Source organism: Sebastes umbrosus, chromosome 24, assembly GCF_015220745.1.
Source record: "Sebastes umbrosus isolate fSebUmb1 chromosome 24, fSebUmb1.pri, whole genome shotgun sequence".
NCBI classification, from domain to species: Eukaryota; Metazoa; Chordata; class Actinopteri; order Perciformes; family Sebastidae; genus Sebastes; species Sebastes umbrosus.
In genome coordinates this window covers 10713520-10736358 of record NC_051292.1, presented here as the reverse complement: position 1 = coordinate 10736358, position 22839 = coordinate 10713520, and the positions used below count along the sequence as shown (strand labels likewise).

At 42.6% G+C, this 22839-nt stretch overlaps 1 protein-coding gene across 13 annotated transcripts in view; it reads right to left on the bottom strand.

Moving 5' to 3' along the window:
• Positions 1-22839, bottom strand: part of LOC119483636 (histone deacetylase 4-like) — a 58905-nt gene that overhangs the window by 18562 nt on the left and 17504 nt on the right. For 6 of the 13 annotated variants that reach the window (XM_037761907.1, XM_037761903.1, XM_037761906.1 and 3 more), the window contains 5 exons: positions 13412-13719; positions 10172-10282; positions 9735-9885; positions 7708-7831; positions 5470-5588 (listed from right to left, as the gene is read on the bottom strand). In XM_037761907.1, coding sequence (XP_037617835.1) covers positions 5470-5588; positions 7708-7831; positions 9735-9885; positions 10172-10282; positions 13412-13719 — 813 coding nt within the window. Of the gene's footprint in view, positions 1-5469; positions 5589-7707; positions 7832-9734; positions 9886-10128; positions 11216-13411; positions 13720-17359; positions 17701-22839 lie in introns of those variants that run through there. The other 7 variants (XM_037761911.1, XM_037761917.1, XM_037761918.1 and 4 more) reach the window with 4 other exon arrangements.

Sequence of the window (22839 nt, the reverse complement as noted above, 5' to 3'; positions counted from 1 at the left end):
AAGGCCTTATGGTCTTTTGTGAACGCTGTCACCGAGTTGTGAATGGAGACAGGGAGAAGGGAACGGCATGTCACCTTGGCTCCAGCCATGGAGACTAATGCTCTGTTTACTCTGACCTGCCAATCAGCGGCCGCGGATAATTTCACTATTCATTATCCAATTTTTAATCATCAAAGGGGAGCTAAATCCAGACGTGGAACACAACCAACCCCGATTAATCTGCTACTATACAAACACTGAAACACTACTTTACCTGGAGCTAACTTCCTCCGAAAAATCCTTTTAGGAAACATTCATCAAGCGCGTGTTCCTGTTCACAGTGTCAGGTAAAAATAGATGTGTGGAAAAGAGTGAAGTGTGAACTGGGAAGTGTGAAGGTACAGTAGCACAAAGTGGGAGGGAGAGCTCCGTCCAGATGGAGTCAAACCAATTAATGTCGGTGGGAGCCAGTTTACTACAAACAAGCATTTCTGAGGCTCTCTGATGAAAGTTTTGCGCAAAAGAAAATTACACAAAAATCTAGGTCAACATGGTATAATGGACATTTCTGCCCGACAAAGCCAATAACTAAATATTTTGTCAAAATTAAGTTTTTTTTCCACTCAATCTTTGTTTAATCTTGATCTATATATTAGTTTATTATATTTATATTATTTTTTGTTTTGTGTTTTAATTATTATTATTATTACTATTATTGTTATTATTATTATTTATTTATTATTATTTTTTCAACTTCTGTTTTGTTTTGAATTATGTTATATTATTAATATATATATATGTATATATATATATATATGTATATATATACATATATTTGCTAATAATTTCCAATGTAAAATGTTGTAAAATCAACCGTCTGTCCACTCTGTACTGGAGAGTAAAATAAAAGTCAAAACTTTCTAAAGTGATTTTGTTTCAATACTTTAAAGAAGAAACTCTGAATATCATAACCTTGATATCACAACACAAAAGCTATTAGATATTTCATTTAGAGCCTCTAAAACGAATGACAGGACTTATTTAGTCAGAATTTAATCTGAGGACGGGGTCTGTCAGTGGGGGAAACTAAGTAAAAGGGCTGCACCAGAAAAAAAGGACATTAATTCGCCTGCTGAAGAAGAGTAATTAGTTTTTTTGGTGAAAACAAATTATAAAAGTATGACAGCGCCTCACATCATCAAAGGTACAATCAAAGCCAAGCAGAATCGATGGGGGAAAATGTCAATACCTGTGAAAAGAGGTTGTCTCTGCTCTTTGAGTGGACTAAAGAGAAAACAACATAATGTGGTGCCGACAGAAATGCAACTGCTAAGATACAAGGTGGTGTTAAAGGAAGACAAATCTGAGCTTTGGAGATCATTTTGGTAGATAAATGAACTAATTTCAAGGAAAGTAAGACTACATGATATACAGTATATTGCAGTTTATAATTGGAAATATACCTAGTGCATAGCCTCAACATGACCTGATCGCTGGTATTTGGTTTGAACTACGTCATAGAAAATGAAAAGCTTTGTTACAGGCCTTAGGGAAGCATGGACACATACAATCACACATGATATCAATGCACAGATGGAGCATTGTCGCCATGTTAAATGGGCCTCACAACAGAGGTTAAAGGTTGTGTGTGTGAGTGACATCCTCTATTCAGACGGCGACATGTTGCTTTGTATTCATGGGTGAGCTGTGCTTACTGTGTACTGTACAGTATCAGTCTGCCTATGTTTTATTGTGTCCATGTGAAGGACTGGCTGCCCCAGTTAGGCTACAAAAAAACAACATCATCAGTGAAAAGACAGGAACAGTATGCCTTGATCAACCTCCATCAAAGAGCACAGTGAGTGAGAGGGCCTCAAACATTCCCACCCCGTCTTTCGGAGGCATTCATGTGTATGTGAGAACATGCCCCAGAAATGCGAAGCTCTCTCACCCCGAACTGTTCACCGTAGAAGAAGAGTTATTGATTTTAAAGGCGTCCTTTTGGCTCGGGTTCCCCAGGAAGCGCCTCTTGTTACGCAACTCTTCTCCCGCTGTACGTTTAGATGATCACATCTCATCATAAGGGCAGCAAAGTTGTTATTCTTAAGGTTTGCATGAAATTTGTCATTGTTGTTATTTTTACGTGGCATTACATTGTGTTACATGTTCTGTAACAATGTGGAACATATTTGCCCAACCTTGCTGAAAAGTTTTTCTGAAAAGAAAAAAGATTTTCAAAAGAAAAAAAAAAAAGATTTACATGAAATCAAACCCTATTTTTTCAACAATAATAAATAAACACCCATCCACCCCGACTTCCTCAGGCGTCTGTCGCTCTTTATACTTCGTGGTTCACAATAACGTGGCTTAGATTCAAACTGATTTTGTGGGATAAATACAAATTACAGTGCACTTTTCGTAGGTATAGCTACGAACGCTGTATGAACAGCATTACTGTGTTCACTCTGCTACCACCGTGTCAGTATCCAATTACTATCATAAACCATTTTTACATCTGTTGTCGTTCTGTTCTCATTGTAATTTGGATAAGAGTGTCGGTTACACTAACTTTCTAAAATGTAAAAGACGAGATGCACAAAAGAGCGCTGTTGCTTCCTTTTGACCGTTGCTGGGAGCCCTGGGTGCCAGTCCTCTACTTTATGGCCAGGCGGTGATATAAAAGAGCCTCTAACCTCTCCCGAGCTGGCATTACCATAAGTAAACCCCGCAAAGCACGTCATCGCTGTGGGCAAATATCAGGGTGGCACGGGTTCCCTCCTCTCACAATCCTCAGCCTTATAGAAATCAAGGGACGAACTGACACTCCAGGGACGATCTTTTCACTCACCGCCACCTTGACACTTTTTTCCTTTCTCTACATGAAGCAAGTTTTAGGGAGTGTGGTATCATTGTGCCACTTGCTGGAGTTTAAATCCAGCTCCCATGTTCTGCACTCTCATCTTCTATTGGTCTAAAAAATAAACCAACACTCCCTTCATCCTCAAATGTTTTTCTTGACACGAAGCAAAGTGTCTTGAGGTCTTTTAATGAGGCCACCAAAAGCTTCTCCACTCTCATCTTCCTGATTATCACTGTTCTACTTCCCTCCCTTTTCACTCTTCAGTTTCTCCTCCTCCTCCTCCTCTCTTCCTCCCTCTCTTCTTCTTCCCCTCTCCCAGGGAGGAATGTGGCTGTGTGGGCCAGTGTCAACTGTGGTCTATCTGCTGTCGTAGCCAGCAGCCCGAAGGCTCAGAGTCAACAGGGCTGGCTGTAGCCGCCTGCCGCCGTGCTAAGTGAATAATTGCACTGTAAGACGACCGCTGCATCACGGCTACACCACCGCACTTTACACACACACACAGAAAGCTGTACACATACACACACCTGACGAAAAACACACTACAAACAGCTGGTTTTACTCTGTGCTTTGAACGCTGCATGAAGACGTTAGATTGTCGGCCGCAAGGAAACTTTATTCCAGTGGTGCGTTCTGCAGCGTCGTACAGCTTTAATGACTTTTGACAGGATTTGTCACCCATTTAAAAGGAAACATGGTGCTCTCTATGCAGTGGTACAGCTGCTAGGTCAACTGCACTACTCTGTTAATAACCTTTTTTATATATAGTAGGGCTGTCAATGTTAATGCGTTAAGGCAAATTTGTTTTAACGCCACTAATATCTTTTACGCATTAACACAATCGATGTTTCGGAAGTTGTAGCAGGTTCAGTTTTAAAGCTAGAGTGAAGATACTTATATCATATGAAACTAGAAAATCTGAGGAATCCATCGGTACCATGTCATACTGGCTTGTCGCAGAGGAGGTTAAATAACGCCCCAAATGTGCGCTACATTTTGGCAAGGAAAAACTGTCCTACCCATTTTTAAAGGGGTCCCTTGACCTCTGACCTCAAGATGGGTTCTATGGGTACCCACGAGTCTCCCCTTCACAGATATGCCCAATTTATGATAATCACATGCAGTTTTGTGTTGTTAATTGATTTCCAATAATAAATATATACATATATTTGCATAAAGCAAGCATGTTTACCCACACATTCCCTTTTATTACATTTTTTATTACATTTTGATCAGATATTAATGTACCACTAATTTGCAATTAAATATTTTAATCAATTGACAGCCCTAATATACATACAAGATTACAAAGTCCTCAACAGATAAAGGACAATAACAGTTAAAGTTAAAGTTAAAGCCAATTTAAAATCAGATGTTGTAATTACCCTGCCTGCTGTGTTTTTGAAGCTGATCAGTTAATTTCTTGGAAAATAAAGCAAATTATTATATTTTTACATGGCTGAGGTGTAAAAAAAAACATGAATAAAAGTAGAAATTAAAGAAATTGACTTATTCTTACCGAGGCTCCTGAGTGCCCAAATGGCTGTTGCTAAAATGTTTTTGTGAAATTTAAATCAAGGATTTATGGCCTCCTGTTGGACCAGAAATTGGTTGAAATGTGTTAGCTAAATAATGAGTTAAATAAATGGACACAAAGACATGTATAACGGTTTGTGTGTGTCATGAAAAAAAACATGAAAGATTTCCTTTTTGTAGCATGAACCCGATGGACGCAGATCAACGCTTACATTTGTTTTAAGCCCAAAGGTTTTATCAGAGGAGAGGTCTGATGGGGTTCCTGTGTGTCTCATCAGCATAACAGTGAAAAGAAATATTGCAGATGTTAATTACTTGACCCAGATCAGAAGTATCATGCAGATTGAAAACAATAAAAAGGGCCCAGAATAGAGCCCTGGGGAACCCCAAAAGTAATTGTTGCGCTGCTAGAAGTGAAGATTCCCAATTGACACCGCCGTCACGTAGGACCTGTCAGAGCCAGTTAGTTTTAATATGCAATCATCGAACGAATTAAAGGCAGCAGGAAGGTCCGGCAACACAAAATAGTACAACAGCAAGCATCGGAGTGCTGCTGAATGTCACTGACAATCTAAAATCAGAAATATATACTAGGACTGTCAATTGATATATTCAATCGCCATTAATCGCAAATATTTTTTTTTTTAATTCGCAACTATTATCTGTTCAAAATGTACCTTAAAGGGAGATTTGTTGTGACTCTTGGATAAAAGAGCAATTTTGACACAGATATGTAATTATTAGTGTCAAAATCAAGTTTATTAAGACGTTGCTGAACAACATCTGATGTAAAACAACCCCTGAGGATAAGAAACTATTAAAAACTAATAAAACGTCAGGTGCTAAAACGCAAAAAAAACAAAACGCTCTCGCTCTGTTGAACTGTTGAACCACCTACTCTCTGTAACACTCTCATGTGGGGTACGCTGGGAGACCCTGACAGCCTAATGTGGATGTGATTAATGGTGCCGAGCTCTGATGCCATATGAATTATGCTAGACGTGAGTCTGCCTGGCAGCTCCGGTACTGGACGTTATAGTTGTGTGTAATCCTCTCTGAATGTGAGACAGCTGTGTAACCGTGTGTGTGTTGCGTACCAGTCTTTCGCAGTGGGAAGTCATCCCGGGGGTTGTAGACGCCCAGCACAGGGTGGTTGTAGGCGGACACACCGGTCTGTGGAGGCGAGCTCTGGTCCAGAGAGCTGTGCTGGGTTTTTCTATCAAATGAAAACACAAGAGAAACTTAGCGGACACGTGACCGAACAGGTAATCCGAACAAAGTAACTAACTTCATGGCTGTCAAAGATCTGTATGATTAACGCATCATGCAAATCCCTTGGCAAGGCTGCAGACATGTGCCGCCATCTGTTCCCTGCCTACAGAACAAGGTGGTGTTTGCAGGCAAAGTTAAGCCCGAGTTGGCGTCGGACCAAATGCATGTTCCTGACAAGCGGATGTACACACTCATCTCGTCCAGAACTGAGGGGGCCGGTGAGTCCGACGAGTAGAGAGAGAGAAAAGCATAGACACGGGCAGATATAGAAAGAGAAAGTTTGGATCACTTTGAGCTGTTGGAAGTAAACGCCTGTGGGTGTTTCATTGGGTCACACATCAAGATTACGCAACCCTGTTTGGTTATGTATTTGCATTTTATGGTTTTAGTTGTGCCAAATGAAATCATGGAGAAAATAATCTGGAAATGATGTCCAGCGCTCCACTACGATGTTTAACATTTCAGGGTTGTGTCAGGTGATGTTACAAACCAGCAGCAGTGGAAAGTACATTTACTGCACTTTGTACTGTACGGCTGCACAATGTAATGTTTTTTTTATCATCATCACGATGTCAACTTGCCCGCTAAACACAATGAGTTAGTTGAAATACAGTATCGGTAGAAAACTGCACTTTAAAAATGTATTTTTATTGGTGCAAGTTTGTTCAATAAAAGAAGGTTGGAAATAATTTCCTTTATTTTTTTTTAATACAACAAGCAATTTGTTGTATTTTATAACCAGCAGTAAACGGAAAGATTGAACCGCATACTCTTTAATATCAGTTTATTTCTCTCAAGCAACATCATTATCTTGATATTCAACAACATTATTGCATATTTTCCTCATATTGTGCAGCTGTATTGTGCTGTACAACTTTGAGGTACTTGTACTTGACTATTTGTATAATGTACATTTGAAGAAATATTCATATTTAATTCTTATTAATACCATTATTGCATTCATGTTTAACACACTTATTCAATCCCACTGTATATTTACTTATTTGCACTGTGCTTATATGTCATATATTGTACGTCTTAATGCACATATTTCTTATATTCTTATATTTTTATTATTTACTTATATTTCTCCACATATATTGTGTTATATATTGTAGCATTACGTACATAATTAACACGTTACAAATTCCTTTATTTCTCATTTTGTCTCTTTATGTTTATATAAGAGCAACTGCAACGTCCCAATTTCAGTAAAGTATTTCTGATTCTGATCAAAAGTTGTATTTCTCCTCTCCACTACGCTGATCTGACAGCTATCGTTACTAGTTTTTGTTGTTTATTTTTTCATACAAATCATATAAACAGCTTCTAAAATGATGCTCACTTGTAACGGAGTATTTTTACATTGCATCAAATTGAGACTGTTTCATAACCAGTTAAAAGTTCCTCGTAGTAACTTTAAGTAAACAATCTGAACACTTCCTCAACCGCTACAAGCCAGGGAGACCAATAATCCCTCCCATTAGACAGGCGGTACAAACACTAAAAGAGATGGAGTATTTCATTTAGATAACTTCCAAAAAAACACGAAAGTAGGAAATAATATACGTGACCAATATAAATTGGTTTTCATAACCGTGTTTCCATGCTACTCAGACAATGAAAGCACGTTGCACGTTGAACAAAGAGGAAACGGCAAGTGTACACACCTGCAAAGAGCTCTAGAGATGCTACAATAAACATTCAAGGCCAAGCCTTCGGCGTAAGAGCCCCCTATCATCAGCTTCCAATATCCTGCTCTCATATGTGTGAGTGCGCATATGTATTGTTTCATAACCCTGCTTGATTCGTCTCTCAGTCAGGCTCGCACAGTGTGACAGGTGAGGAAGAGGGGAAGCTCGCTGATAGATTAAGACACAATCCAATACATAATTCAGCTGCAGTCAGAGAGAGGAATACCATCCAAACCCGTAATGATCTGCAGTCTACTGTAGTCTGCTGCTCACAAACGGCAGCCACGACGTGAGCTTTAGTTAAAGCTAAATGCAGCTCTAAACCTTCTATTTTTCTATTCCGTCTCTATATATTCAAGTGTAACTCACCGGTACCAGTAGGGAGCGTCGTTATGGAGGCCTCCTTGGTTGAGGCTCCGCTGGGCCAGGGCCTTCTTCTTGTTTAGGACAAACTCCTGGAGCCGCATCTTCACCTCAGTACTCGCCACCGCACCTGAGGAGGGATAGAAGAAATTGAGACAAACACGCCAACTGGCAAAAAACACCGACTGTCAAGAAGGTCTGTGAAAAAGAGGCCAAGTTATCATGAGCAGCTGGCAGCAATGATTCAAATGTCTCACAAGGTTCATTTTTAACACAACATCCAGTTTTCCTGTTTTTATTTCCCTTCCGGTGGTTTGAAATAAATCAAAAGCCAAAAAAGGATCTTCCACAATTTGGCTGCACAGCGTGGCCGTGTAACATACTCAATCAGCTTCCACGCCACTCGCCATCATTTGTAATTATTTCATCCAACCTTTAATTATCTAAACCGTCTGCCTCGCAGTCCGCCGTTGGACGGTCTGAAGAGCTGCAATGCATTGTGGGGAAAATATTCACATTTAAGAAGCTGGAATCAAAGAATTTTTACTTTTTTTTCCTCCTTAAAATTATTAATTAATTCCTTAAAATGAAATTAATTATAGATTACTAGTTTTAACACATTTTTTTGATAACAGTTCAAACAAATACACCAAACATTCTCTGAGTTTCAGCTTCTCCCGTGTCGCTTTTCTCTGTTTTAATATTAATATTTTTTGAGGACAGTTTTCACTATGTTCTGACCCAACGATTAATCAATCAATTAACAAAATCACCAACAGATTAATTGATACTGAGAACAGACATCATCCCATAATGACTTTATATATATAAGAGTGACATTTCTGCCACAAACACACTGCTGTCTGTCCCACAGATGCAGCCTCGATCTGTAACCACTCTCCATATAGTGTGTAAACTGCTCTCAAGGACTCCCGTCCACTCGCTTTCAATGAACTGTTGAGAGACATCCAGCAGGCAGCGGTAACAACTTGGCTGAGCCCCCGCCAAGGCCACCGGCTAATACAGCTCGTTTACCACGGTAAATACACCGGTTCTCCAAGTAAAATGGAAACACACACACACACACACACACGGTCCTTTCAACCATGGAGCGGTTTGAATGAAGAGTTCTTGCTAAGCTGTTCAGACTCTGGCAACTTTTTGTCCCAGAAACATTTACTAACACATTCAGGTTTAAGATGTGATGTTTGACGGTCACGCTGGAGCTGGTTTCCTGATATCTTTAGTGCAGAATTTGAGGTGTGAATCTTGTTACAGTGATTTCACCAACAAAAGCAATTCTCTTGTCCTCCAACATTTCTCTTTGTGTGGCGATGTGTGACTACGTGCTGCATGGACGGTGAGATATTGTTTGAATTTCAACTAGAAATGTGTTTTTTTGTTTGAAGCTAAAAAGCAGCTTCTAGTTATTGTAAAGGATGTCTGGTGGACAAACTTAACTTTGGATTTCCTCAATTTTCCATCTTGTTTCAGTACTGTAAGGCCCAATTCCACTTCCACTCCGTTTGCAATTGGGAATTGCAAACGTCATTTCTGACATCAACAAACACGTCACAATTCATAAACTCAGAGCTTTCAGAAACGGTGACATGTCCATTTGATTGTAAAGTGTTGCATATTTATGGTACGTGTCCACAGCCTCAGTCCTTTCCACGCCTTCCATTCATTGTCTATGTAAGCAGCCGTGCAATGCATTCTGGTAGCGTGGCGGCTCGATTCGAGAGACGGGGCGTCGCGTTGGCCGCTCCTCATTTGCATTAAGTTGAGGTCTAGGTTTATGCAAATCGGGGGCTTCTGGCGTGACTCGCCGTCTCTGGAAACTCCCTAGAAACGTTTAAACTATCTGCTGTCGATCCATAACGAAGACAGAATCAGCAGCTGCATGGCTTATTTCATAACATGTTTTCAGAATCACATTTCGGTGAACTATTTTTGTAATATAAGAGAAGAATGCTGGTTCCGGTTTGAAAGTTGTAGGGACCGGATTGGAATTAGGCCGACGTGCTACTCACTCTCTTGCCCCCTCTCCTTGTTCTTGAGCAGCAGCAGTTTCTGCTCCCTCTGCTGCTTCTCCAGCTCCTGCTCCAGACGGTGGTTCTCCATCTTCCTCTGGTGCTCCAGCAGCTCCTGCTGGTGCTTCAATGCCAGCAGCTCCTGTTGCTGCTGCAGGAGGAAACATCACATGTCGTGTCAGCGGAAAAACTTTGACTTCATCAGATCACTTCATCGTTGTTTTCTGATCTAATTAATCCAGTACTTTCTTGTCTTTAAACATCTATTTACATTCCACTCCTGGTAAGTTGCCATCTGAAATAATTAAGTCCGACAGCTGTTTGAAGCTATTAAATAAAACCTTTGCAATTCTATAAGAACCTCGGGCCTTTGAATAAATATAAACAATTTAACTGGGGATGAGGCTTTAGCAGGACACATAATCCAATCTGCTCACTTCCTCGTCGCTCCAGAAAAGAGAGAGAAGAGCATCTGTTAGGGGCCTTAAATGTAGAAATCTGCCGACCTCAGGCCTGAAGGAACAGACCCGACTGTGGCTTGGTTTATCCTGTAACAAAAAAGGTCAAAAATAAAAGCCCAAATGTGCTCACAAACACCTCTTCGCCTCACTGAAGTGTCCTTGAATGAGACCCGGTGAGTCACTGTGGATAAGAGCATCAATTAGATGCTACAAATGCACACTGAAAGCTGCTTCGAATATATTTCTTCGACTTCCAGAGTCCCAATTACTCTTTAATGTCGCTGTAATATACAATAAATAGGCAAGCTGTCTGCGCTTGCACTCAGCCAGCTCCATAATGACCTCTTTCTGACGTGCCAAGGAGCCGACACTCTGCCCTCCTCTTCCTCTTATCATCACGCGCCCCAACGGCAATATTTGATCAGTTTACTGTAACTGCGCGTAATCAACTTTTTTAAACACGGTAAATAGACGCTCAGTCGCCGGGACGCGCTCTTCTGTTTACCGTGAGGGCGAATCAAATGTTTGAGACGAGTCGGTGAATAAATGAGCGGGGCTGAAGGTGAGGGGGGAAGGTGAGGCGGGGCTCGTGAGAAAAGCAAATCGGATCTCTGGCCCGCGTCCAGCTCGGAGCCTCTCAATCAACGGTGGGGATCGGGGGATTGAGTGGGTGGGAAGGCTCAAAGTAACCTCCACACTCACAAAACCCCTGTGGCTCAACAGACCAGAGACGCACACACAGATACTGCGATCACTTTATGAGGGTTCCCAAGTAATGTGTGTGTTTGCAGACATTCATAAGTGTGTGTGTGTGTGTGTGTGTGTGTGTGGCTGCCCCTAATGTGGAAGCACACTGGGCATGCGTGTGACTGCGTGTGTGTTTTAATGTTTGTGTGTGTGAATGGGGCTGATTGAGGCCGGGCCGCCCTGCTCCGGCTGTGCGTCAGCGGCCTCCACCTGAGGAGGTCCTGCAGCCCCACCGCAGGGCAGACGGCCCTTCAGACAGCAGCAGTCATCATCACAGGACGACCCGACGAGAGGACAAGATACTAGAGTCCATGTTGACCTGCAGGGGGACAATGTGAGATGTGCCTGAAGCATCTGCAACATGGCTTTTTCATTAGGAGAGGACAAAGAGAAGAAGAGGAAGGAAGGGGGTGAGTGGAAAGGAGGACAAGAGGAAGTCAGGAAGGAAGAAGGAAAGAAACAGGAAAGCAAAGGAGAAAGATGACAGTAAGAGAAGACAAGAAGGATGACAGGAAGAGGAGATGGAAGATAAGAAAGAAAGGAGACGGGAAAGAAGGGAGGAGAGAAAGGCAGTAAGGAAGGAAGAGAGCAAAGAAGTAAAGGAGTAGGAGAGGGAGGAAGGAACTGAAGAAAGAAGGAAAACAGGAGAAAAGTAAGGGAAAAAATAAAGGACAGGAAAGAGGGAAGAGAAGGAGAATGAAAGAGAATGAAAACTAGAAGGGCAGTAAGAAAAAGGAGGCAAGAAAAAAGACAGGAAGGGAGGAAAGGAGAGGAAAGAAGTAAAAGAGTATGAGAGGGAAAAGAAGAAAGGAAGTGAAGAAAGAAGAAATACAGAAAGACAGGAAGGAAGGGAGAGAGGAAAGAAGGAAAACGGGAGGAAAGGAAGGGAAAAATGAAAGACAGAAGGAGGGAAGAGAAGGAAGAGAGTAAGAAAGGAAGGGAGGCGAGAATGAAGGAAGAGAGGGAAGAAAGAAAAGCGGAAGGGGAAAGAGAAGGAAGAAGACAGGAAGAGATGAGAGAAGTAAAGGAGTTGGAGAAGAACAAAGAAAGAGAGGAAAGAAAGAAGTGAAGAAAGGAAGGAAGGAGAGAAGGAAGAACGAGAGGGAAGGAGGACAAGAGGAAGTCAGGGAGGAAGAAGGAAAGGGAGGAAAGAAACAGGAAAGCAAGGGAGACACAATAGAAGGAGGGAAGAGAAGATGACAGAAAGAAAGACAAGAAGGGTGACAGGAAGAAATGAAGGAAGAGGAGATGGAAGATAAGAAAGAAAGGAGACAGGAAAAATGGAGGAGAGAAAGGCAGTAAGGAAGGAAGAGAGGAAAGAAGTAAATGAGTAGGAGAGGGAGGGGAAAATGAAGGAAAGGAAGAGAAGGAAGAAAAGGACAGGAAGGAAGAGAAACATTAAAAACAAGAAGGGTGGAAGAGAGGAAAGAAGTAAGTGAAGAAAGAAGGAAACCAGGAGGAAAGGAAGGGGAAATGAAGGGCAGATAGATAGGAAGAAAGGAAGGGAGGAGAGAAGGAAGAAAGAGAGGAAAGAGGGAAAACAAGTAGACAGCAAGTAATGAAGGAAAAGAAAAATCAAGAGAGAAAACAAGGAAGAAGTAAAGGAGTAGGAGAGGAAGGAAGGGAAGAAATAAGGAATACAGAAAGACAGTAAGGAAGGAAGAGAGGAAAGAAGGAAGATAGGATGGTAGAAGGAAGTACACGAGAAAGAAAGGAATAAAAGAAAGCCGTCCGGTATGAATCAAGTTGCACGTGAGGAATTAAAATCATTAAATTCAAACTAATGTAATCCTACACGTTGCGATCTAATCTCCTGCCCCCTCAATCCATTTTTAGACATTCCACTACTACGAAGTCCTGATAAAAACAAGTGAATCTGCGTGTATTACAATCCACATCACGGCAGGAATAATATTCTAAAACAGAACAAACACAGGAATATCTTTATATGACATTTCAGCCCCACAGGAGCTCAGCGGGGCCCTGATGTATTAGAGCTCCACAGAGTGGGCGGGCTGATCTAGATTCACTTTGTGTTTCCAGGTCACTACGATATGATGACGTATAGCTTCTATCTGCTACATGGACATACAGGATATTTAAGGTGAGGCTGGGTTTAGTTGTGTAACGCACCACCAGCGCTACAAAAGTCCCACTCTTTCACTGGATCTAAACATCGCTGTTATCCATCCCTGAAGTTGTTCTCCCTCTTTACTCGCAGCAGCGTGATTTAAAGCTGACGGAGCTGCTGGTGAGTTCAGTCTGTTAATGAAGAATCCCGCGGCGGACTAAATCAAGAGCTCTGCTTTGTTTAGTTTTAAATAGGTTCGGGCTGCGAGTCTGCTGCTGCTGTGTGTTAAATAAAATTGTACTTTCGTACAGCAGTTTATGTTGGCTGCTGTTGGCTTTAATGATAGATGATGCTACTTTTCTGGAAAATAAAGGCCAAATGAACCCTTCAGAAAATACCTTAATGTGCTCCTGGAGCTGGGCCTCGTGCTGGCGGGACAGCTGCTCGTGCTGCCGCTGGAACTCGGCGATGAGGATCTGCCGCTGGATCTGCTGCTTCTGCTTCAGGGTCAGCAGCTCCTGCTGCAGCTGCTGCTCGCGCAACGACGACCCCACCACGCCGCCGCCGGACGACTGCTGGCCGGGCGGGGAGAGCGAGGACACCTGCTGCTGCTGCTGCTGCTGCTGCTGGTGATGATGGTCCACGCGCAGGTCCATGGGGATAGCGGCTGGAGGGAGACGCAGGGGCAGCGCCGAGTTGATGTCCACTGGAAGGGAGACAGAGTTGCAATCATACAGTTGTTCTTAAATGTTGGATCAACCCTCCGACTCACTACTGTAAAGCAAGAAATTGCTGATTCTACAAGCCACAGTGAGCCACAACTGCGAGGAGAGACATTGTGCAGCTGAATGGGATTAAATCAAAGCTCTTCAAAAATGATATTTAATGTACCTGCTCGGGGATGCAGAGATAAAAAAGATACCTGTTGGCACCGAACAGCAGCGATATATCTGGCAGCAGCATCAAACTCTGAAGCATCAAAGTGACTCAAAGCTTTGTGGTTTTTAATTAATAAGTTCTCTAATTTTCAGCTTCTTTTCTGCAACTTTAATAAAGGAGATACAGTCGTTGCATACAGAAACACATGGTGCGCACGTCTGTTTTAAAATATGCGTTCAATTGACAGCATAAGGATTAAAAACTGCTATCAAAATGTAGCCGATACGCTTAACAAAACACACAAAACAGCGATATCGGGGTGATAATTCTAATTAGCAGACCCTTTATAGCCGTGTGCAACATAATAGATGCCTGGAATTGAGAAGTATTGACTGTTATTGGTCTAAATATTGGTCAAAAGTAATCAATCCGTATCAGCTTGTGTGGCGATCATCTTCCGTTTTTGGAGTGTTTTTCAAAACCCTGACCTCTGACCTCTTTGTGATGACATAATCTTCTCCCGGGAATCAATAAAGCTTCACATCGGCAGCGAATGCAAACACATACAAGACCCATGACTGATGCTGCAGCTACACGCGAAGCACCCGGCGACATCTGACAAAGATTGCATTGACCCCAGACCTTGAGCCGGGTCCAGCCACCCACAAATCACTGCACAGGAAGCCTTCCAATCACGCCGTTTCCTCCCCATTAAATCTGAATAAATAGGAGCCGATTGGCTGATTATTTGCCCTACATGTTTACAGAGAGCACGGCGAGAGCCAGAGATACTTGCCTGGAACTTTGTGTTAATAAAGAGGCAAACACGCCATCACAGGCACACTTAACGGCGGGGGTTAGGGAGCCACACGAACGCCCAAACAAACGCAGAAAATACACAGCGAGCATTATCCAGTACGCCTAAAACCTGGAGAGATTTCTCATGATTATTTTTACGATGGCACACTTGCACTCAATCTTTGGACTGAATCACACAAATTGATGTGTGAAAGTGCCTTTAAGGAGCCTTCAATGATCATAAATACACTTGTCAAATAGCCACTCAGGCCCCGCTATGACAAACTGACAAGAAACAGACACATCTCTCTTCCTAGAAGCATCTTCATTGGAAAATTGCTGATATCTTTGATATCTTTTCATTTTCAAATGTTGAGACGGGACCGAGCATCCTGCATCTGTTGGGCCCCGACTTGATCTACGATACATCACTCTCCGAGACGTGCCACGTTTGAAAAATAAAGCCGTAAAGCATCCACAGAAGATCTTTTAAAGAGCAGACGAACTATAACTGTGCATCCAAACAGCTTCACTCGCCTTTAAAGGGTACCTATTGTGCTTTTTCCTCTCTCCTTTAGTGTGTTGTATCGTTTTTTGTGCATGTAAAAGGTCTGCAAAGTTACAAAATCCACGCCAAAGGGGGAAAGACTGCTCCTGAACTGCCTAAAACGCCTCGCTTGAAGTCCCTCATTTTCTTCCGTAACTTGGTGATGTCATCAAGTAACACATTTTTGCATAATACCTGCCTAGCGGCTAGTTTGGCACGCCATCAAACGAAGCTAGTTAGAGCAGAGCCGGAGTCCGATGATTTTGAATTGGTTGACCGTTCACAACAGAGTGGACCAGCTGACCAATCAGAGCAGACTGGGTCTTTTTGGGGGCGGGGCAAGGAAGGAGCTCAAACAGAGCGTTTCAGACAGAAGGTGAAAAGAGCTGCTGCAGCACAGACAGTATGAGAAAAGTAAAGCGTTTTTTGAACATTAAAGCATGTCAACTTGGGCTGTTGAGCGATAATAACATGTTGATGCAAATTCGTTTTAACGCCACTCATTTCTTTAACGCATTAACACAACTTGCGATTTTACCGGGTTCGCAGCGGGTTCAGTTTTAAGGCTAGAGTGAAAATACTGGTATCATATGGAACTACAAAACTTACGAAATCCATTGATATCAACCATGTCATACTAGTTTGTCACGAAGGAGGCTAAATAACGCTCCAAACTTGCGCTAAATTTTGGCGAGGAAAAACTGCCATGGCCATTTTCAAAGGGGTCCCTTGACCTCTGACCTCAAGATATGTGAATGAAAATGGGTTCTATGGGTACCCACGAGTCTCCCCTTTACAGACATGCCCACTTTATGATAATCACATGCAGTTTGGGGCAAGTCATAGTCAAGTCAGCACACTGACACACTGACAGCTGTTGTTGCCTGTTGGGCTTGAGTTTGCCATGTTATGATTTGAGCATATTGTTTTATGTTAAATGCAGTACCTGTGAGGGTTTCTGGACAATATCTGTCATTGTTTTGTGTTGTTAATTGATTTCCAACAATAAATATAGACATATATTTGCATAAAGCAGCATATTCGCCCACTCCCATGTTGATAAGAGTATTAATTACTTGACAAATCTCCCCTTTGTCGTCATGCAGGGGGATGACAACAACATGTGAGTCGACGCAGTCTAATCTGCCTACAATGCGTCCAAAGTGAAAATTAGCCTCAACCCGCAGGACATGAGGTTTGACATTTCCCCGGCCTAAGATGCCTTCTTTCATTCCCCTTTGTCACGTCCTTTTTTTCCACTATTAACTTCCTTCCATGAACAGGAGATTCAAGTGTTTTGCTATTTGTGAATCTGACTAACAAGGTATCCGATATTTAATTAAATGCAGTGACGCCCTCGGTTTTCTGGCTGTTCTCTGGCCCCTGCTCGTTTTTAGAGGCGACGGCGGCTACAGTTTGGCAGTTGATGAGACGGGAAGGGAAGTAGAGAGGGGGCTTGTTAGTGGAGACCGACTCCTACAGGCGTGAATCACTCTGTGGAGAAAGTTTGCATCACAGCGCGAAAAAACTTTGCATTTACAGTGACATTTAGAATTTTTTAAGTTCTCACTAACTTCCTGCAGTTATGTCACCATTTTACCTTGATCTGTGTGAGTCACACTGCAGTTTGAGTCAATGTAGGCTGGAAGTAGCGAAGGACTCCACATTAAGGTCTTCACGCTGACGTCAAAGGTAAACATGCACTATGACTGCTGACGTCTGGAAAAATAGCATTTTTCTGGTCCTTTTTTCTTATCTAATATTAGAGATCATTTTGCGTCAGAGATGATAGAAAAGGACAGAAAGCGAGGACATGATTGTGACAGAAAACTGCACTTGTCAAAGCTCCAATCTTGGCGAATGCAAATCCATAACTCTCTCTCACACACACACACACACACCCTCCTCGTACAAAATGTTCCTCTACGGATATCGAGTCCCCGACACAAACACAAACAGCCTTGCGCGCTTTATTGATGGTGATGGTGATGGTGATGGTGACGGTGACGCAAAATGCACAAACACACCTCGCCCGGCATCTCTGTCACACCGCCAGCGCTAATTGCTCGCCGCACAAAAGAGAGGAGAAAAGAAGAGAGAGAGGTGGCGTCGTTAAACGTACCCATCAGTGCTCTCCTCCTCTTCCTCTCCTCCTCCCTTTCCTCCTTCAGTCTGCTACAACAGGGGATGACTCCCTTTTCCTGCTCCTCTCTTGCTCTTCACCTCCGTCACTCTCTGCTCTCCTGTTTAACCTGATGGGCGTCTCTCTCTCACTCTCTCACTCTCCTCTCTCTCTCTCTCTCTTCTCTCTCCTCCCCTCGTCCCTCGTTTGCCCAGTGGTGACATCACAGGGCAGTCTCAGGCATGCAGCCTGTTTATTCTGCAGCCCTCTGCTTTTCCAGGAACCAACGTCACACACACACACACACACACACTCTCTCTCTTCACCCTCTCTGCTCTTCTCCCCGCTCGACCTGCTCTCCTCGCTTCTGAGGCCGAGGAAAACCCTCCACGCCGGTTGTAGTGCATCAAATATCTCTGCCAGGCGTCCCATTCAGCTGCATGCCCCCCCCCTCCTTCCACTTATAATAACCATCTCCCTCTCTTTCTCTCTCGTGTGCTATAATACTCAGATTCCTGGCCTGGAATTTGCCTGCATTTCCCAAACAAATAAAACTACAAGATGGTTTCAGGCGAAGCCGAGTAAGGACATCCCCACATATTCAAATACTGGAGAGGATCATACTCAAATTAGGGATTAGTATTAGATACATGTTTGTTATTGTTTCTTTTCAGAAACAACTATGTCTTGATTCTAGGAGAGGGAATCATCAGAGTCCCCACGATATGATATTATCAAGATACTTAAGTCATGATACGATTTTAGTGCGATTTTAAACATTCTGCGATAAGATATATTGTGATTTATTACCTTCTTTCAACTGCAAATTATGCAATCTAATAAGATACAGTTTTCACTCTCAGAGTTTTCATTCACATATCTTGAGGTCAGAGGTCAAGGGGACCCCTTTGAAAATGACCATGCTAGTTTTTCCTCGCTTCTTTGGAGTGTTATTTGGGGTTATTTCCAAAAATCTAACATGACATGGTTGGTACCAGTGGATTCCTTAGGTTTTCCAGTTTCATATGAAACCAGTAGTTTCACTCTGGCATTAAGACTAAGTCCGCTACAACCTCTGAAACACAGAATACTGTTATTATTATTAGGCATACTGTTGCTTTGTAAATGACCCCTACTTGATTACTACTACTGCTACTGTAGTCTTATATCCCAGTACTGTACAGGTCTCTTATTCTGACAAGTTCTGTTTGTGTGTGCATGAATTTGTGTTTTTATGTGTGTGTTTTGTCTGCTGATTTGGTTAATTTGTGGGTTTCTTTTTATCATTTACTTTCTTTGCATTTTGCTAAATCATGTTTTACTTACTAGTTGACATTTGTTTCCTGTCCTGTCACATCTGTTTTACTTTTATGATCTGGTTTATGTTGTTGTTGTTGTATATGTGCAAATAAAAAACGTATAAAGAATCTTTTGCTGCGAAGATTTCAAGGAAACTTTTTGCAATAGATGGTTCAGCTAAAATGAAAATAACTGTGAAACAATATGTTAGTTGTTTACTTCATTAATTGATCGACAGAAATATTAATTTCTAATAACCGATTAAGTATTTTTTTAAGCAAAAATGCAAGAGTTTCTTGTCTTAATTTATAATAAACTGTTAGCTGGACACATTTAAGCAATTTGAATATGCATTTTTTAACAATACAATTGATCAAGTAATCGAGAAAATAATTAAGAGATTAATTAATAAATAATGAAAATAAATCTGTAACGGATCAAGTTCAAAGGTCAAAACATACATCACAAACTGAACTACCCAGCTCGGTATCAGCACATCTTTGTGTAGCAGCGGTGACGTCAAACGGGTACCTCAGTTTACAAATGTGTGCCAGATAGAAGACGTTATGGGGGCAAAACAAAGACGAACGTGCCGTCTCGAGGGAGAGCGGGGGAGCTTCCACGAGTCTTACACAACTGACAAGCTCACCTGGATCAACAGCAGTTCAATTCCAGGTTGTCAAACTGAAGGTATTTTCTCTAAAGCAGAGTGGAGACCTCACACGTCTGCTCCTATTCTCTTCTTTCCTTTGAGCTTTTAAAAGTTTCCTTCGGTTTGGAACATTTTTTAAGCATGAGAGGGGATCTCCACGACAGGAAGTCAGGATTTCAGCGCAAAAAGGGCCTCTCCGCCACTGTGCATTTGTGACGTTACTACCACTCTTTGGAAGCTTGTTCAATCTTCAGCTGAACCTTCCTTCCTCTCCATATTCGCCAACCCTTACGATTTTCCCGGGAGACTTTTCAATTCCCTCTCCCAGTTTCCTCCAAGGTTCACATTTCTCTCGATTTATAGCAATATTTCTCACCTTTTTTTTTTTTACTTTTTGTTATCTCAACATGTTTCTGTTTCTGTACAGTGCGTATAAACCCTACTGTTTCCACCCGGACGGCAACAGAGCTACATCAAATGTCTTTTCCCGGCGGAGGAAAAGCTACTTGCAACACTGCAGCGCGGTTTGAGCTGCGCTCGCCGCACATCGCAGCATCACAGCATCACAGCAAAGCCGCCGTGGCGTAAGCCAATGGAAATAGTGGGTTTCAGAGGTGCCGTTGTCACGTTGTGTCTGAAAAATCCTTCAATGAGTGAGAGAAGGAGAGGAAAATGGAGAGTACTGAGAAAGAAATACTCAAAGGAATGAATGAATGAATGAAAACTGATGAATACTAGCCTTGTAAGTTCACGCCAGAGGGGCAAATGATTCAGTTTTCTTTCCCGAGAATTAAAAGTAAAATTCAAAGTAGGCCAATTTACCAAGAAATGCTGTTGCAGTGTACTTATTATTTTGTTGTTTTTATTCTTTAAAAGTGACCAGAATGCAGGAAACAAAGTCTCTGAAACTCTAATTTTCCCCACTTTGGCTCTGAAATCCTCCCTATTATTTTTGAGGTCTCAAGGTTGGTAGTGTGCCCTATCCTCCGGCCCTACTTCCCTTCGTCCTTCCCGTTCAGCGGCTCTCCCTCCCACCTTTCTTCCCTCCATCTCCCCGCAACAAATCACAATCTGTTTACAACCCCTCGGGCGCACTCCACAACTCTTCTGGCTCCAATTGCAGATCTATTTATACCAGACAATGCAGAGGGCTGGCGTCTCTGATTTGAGTCTCGGTTCGCCGAGTGTGTATCCCACGGTCCGACCGCCTGAGCTCCACACTCGTTAGGCTTAATAGATGTCATACTGAGCCGAGTGGAGCTGTTTAGAGCGGGAGATCTGTTTCTTTCTTTTTTTTAAAAAAGCCAAAGAAGAGGAGATATTCTGTGCGGGGTTTCACGGTGAATTTAGCAGCAGGGTGAGATGAGAGGCAACAAGTAGCACATCTGTTGATGGTGGAAAATAGCTGCGGTCGGCTTACTGATTGGTCTCTGAGGGTGGGTTGCGTGAACATCCGCCTACGTTACTTTCTCCCGCTGACTCTCTCAGCTGCTGTGAATTAGGAGTTTTGCCTCGGTGCAAAACTCCTAGAGATGGTAATCCAGCAAAGGCTGATTGTGATCACTGTGACCTCTTAAGGAACGAGAGTCTGACAGGGAAGGGAAAGGAACAGGAGGGACGTGTAGAGGTGCAGCGAGGCTCGTTCTGCCAAAAGCAAGCGCCGACTTGTCGCGGTCTCGGTGACATCATGCAACGGTCTGCAGCGCCGCAGCTTAAGAGGCGGGTGAATGCCGAGACACAAGAGGAGGACGACGTGTGGAGGTTGAGGTGCAGTACGTGCAGGGACGCGTCCAGGTCTATGAGTATGTGTACTGGTATTTTAAGCTTGACCTTTGTGAGAGCTGAGCCCTGTAAACCAGCACTGGTTGAACACATCTTTAATCCATGCAGACAGATGAAGATTTCAGATTAAATATGCCCCGTCTTCATACCACATTACACTTCCAAACATTCCCGTGTTCCAGCTTTGGTTTTGAACTGTTGGTCAAACAAAACAAACAATTTGAACAATTTGGCTTTAAGGACATTTTGTAGACTCACTCCAAAGAGAATTCATCAATTAACGATCAATCAAGAACATTATCAGCAGACTAATTGATAATTTAAAGCCGTTTCACATCAGGTTTTTGTCCGAAAAATTGCACGGAAAACTGATTTTGTGGGTTCTTATGAATGCTCCCCTGCGGAAAATTCATGCAGGGGGAAAAATAGTCGGACGGGCCTCAATTTCAGCAGATTTCCGCCTGTGGAAATACATGTTTGACCAATAAAATCGCAGTCATTCTGCATAATAATTAGCCATGTGCTTCTGATGTCGGGGTCTTGGAAAATGGCCGTTTGTTTTCGGGGTAACAAACTGTCGGACAAATGGTCTTTTTCCGGTCCAATCGGACTATTGGTGTTTTGGGATAACAACGGGCCGTCCCCTTCTCAACACCCAATATTGTACGACAAACACTAACACGACCTCAACAGCCAAATAAAGAACAATATGGCTCGAGGTCGCCGAGCAGCTGATGAAGATGGTGATGTAGCTGATATGCACCTGCTAACGTTATAGGTTAGTCACGGAAAGAGGCTAGCCACAATAGCTAATCAGTGCTGCACTCTCATCGCCCCGCTGTACATTATCCCGCTTATTATACGGCTACTTACTGAAGAAATCAATATTTTGACACAAAAACGGTCCTCCAGAGTCCGACATCAGAGCTGCGCCCATAGCACCGGTCTGAGTATACATAGCAACGGTCTGTTATACATAGCAACGGTCTGTTATACATAGCAACGGTCTGCTATAAAGAAAATAAAAACCGCAGAACGCCGTGATTAACCAATCAGAATCGAGTATTCAACACAGCCGTGTAATAAATGCAGATAATTCGCACTGGACCCCGTATGCAGAGTTGTCATGCGGGAAATTTGAATGCGGATTTACCGCATTGCACTGGTGAGAAACATCTTTTAATCTGCTGTACATTTTTTGAGTCAATGAAATGTGAGAAAACAGTGAAAAATGCTCATCCTAGAAGCGCCGTGGAAGCCGAATGGTTACAGCATACACCACGTAACCGCAACGTCCCTGAATGGATTCCAGCTGTGGGACCTTTGTTGTATCTCATCCCCATTCCAGTCTGTTTCTACACTTCCCTCTGTCCATTAAAGGTGAAAGATGTCAAAAGAACATCTTTAAAAACAAAACAACATTCCAAAGGAGACATCTTCAAATTTTATCCGACCAACAGCCCAAACCAGTGAAGAATCTTGACATTTGAGAAGCTCAAAAGCTCAAACACAGTCTTTTACGACCTTTCCTTCCTTTGCACGAGGTCAAGTTAACGGTTAAATAAATCATGAGCACCGTTATTTGAAACAACCAGCACTACTTTGTGTGAAACCAAACTTTCCTTCGAGTCATGAATCTCCCCGCAGGTGCAGCGACCGCTTGCTTTGCATCCCAAAAGAAAGCGCCCTGCGCTCTCTGTGCTCAAATGCATCTGCCAGGATCTGATTACAGAAAGATTAGATGACA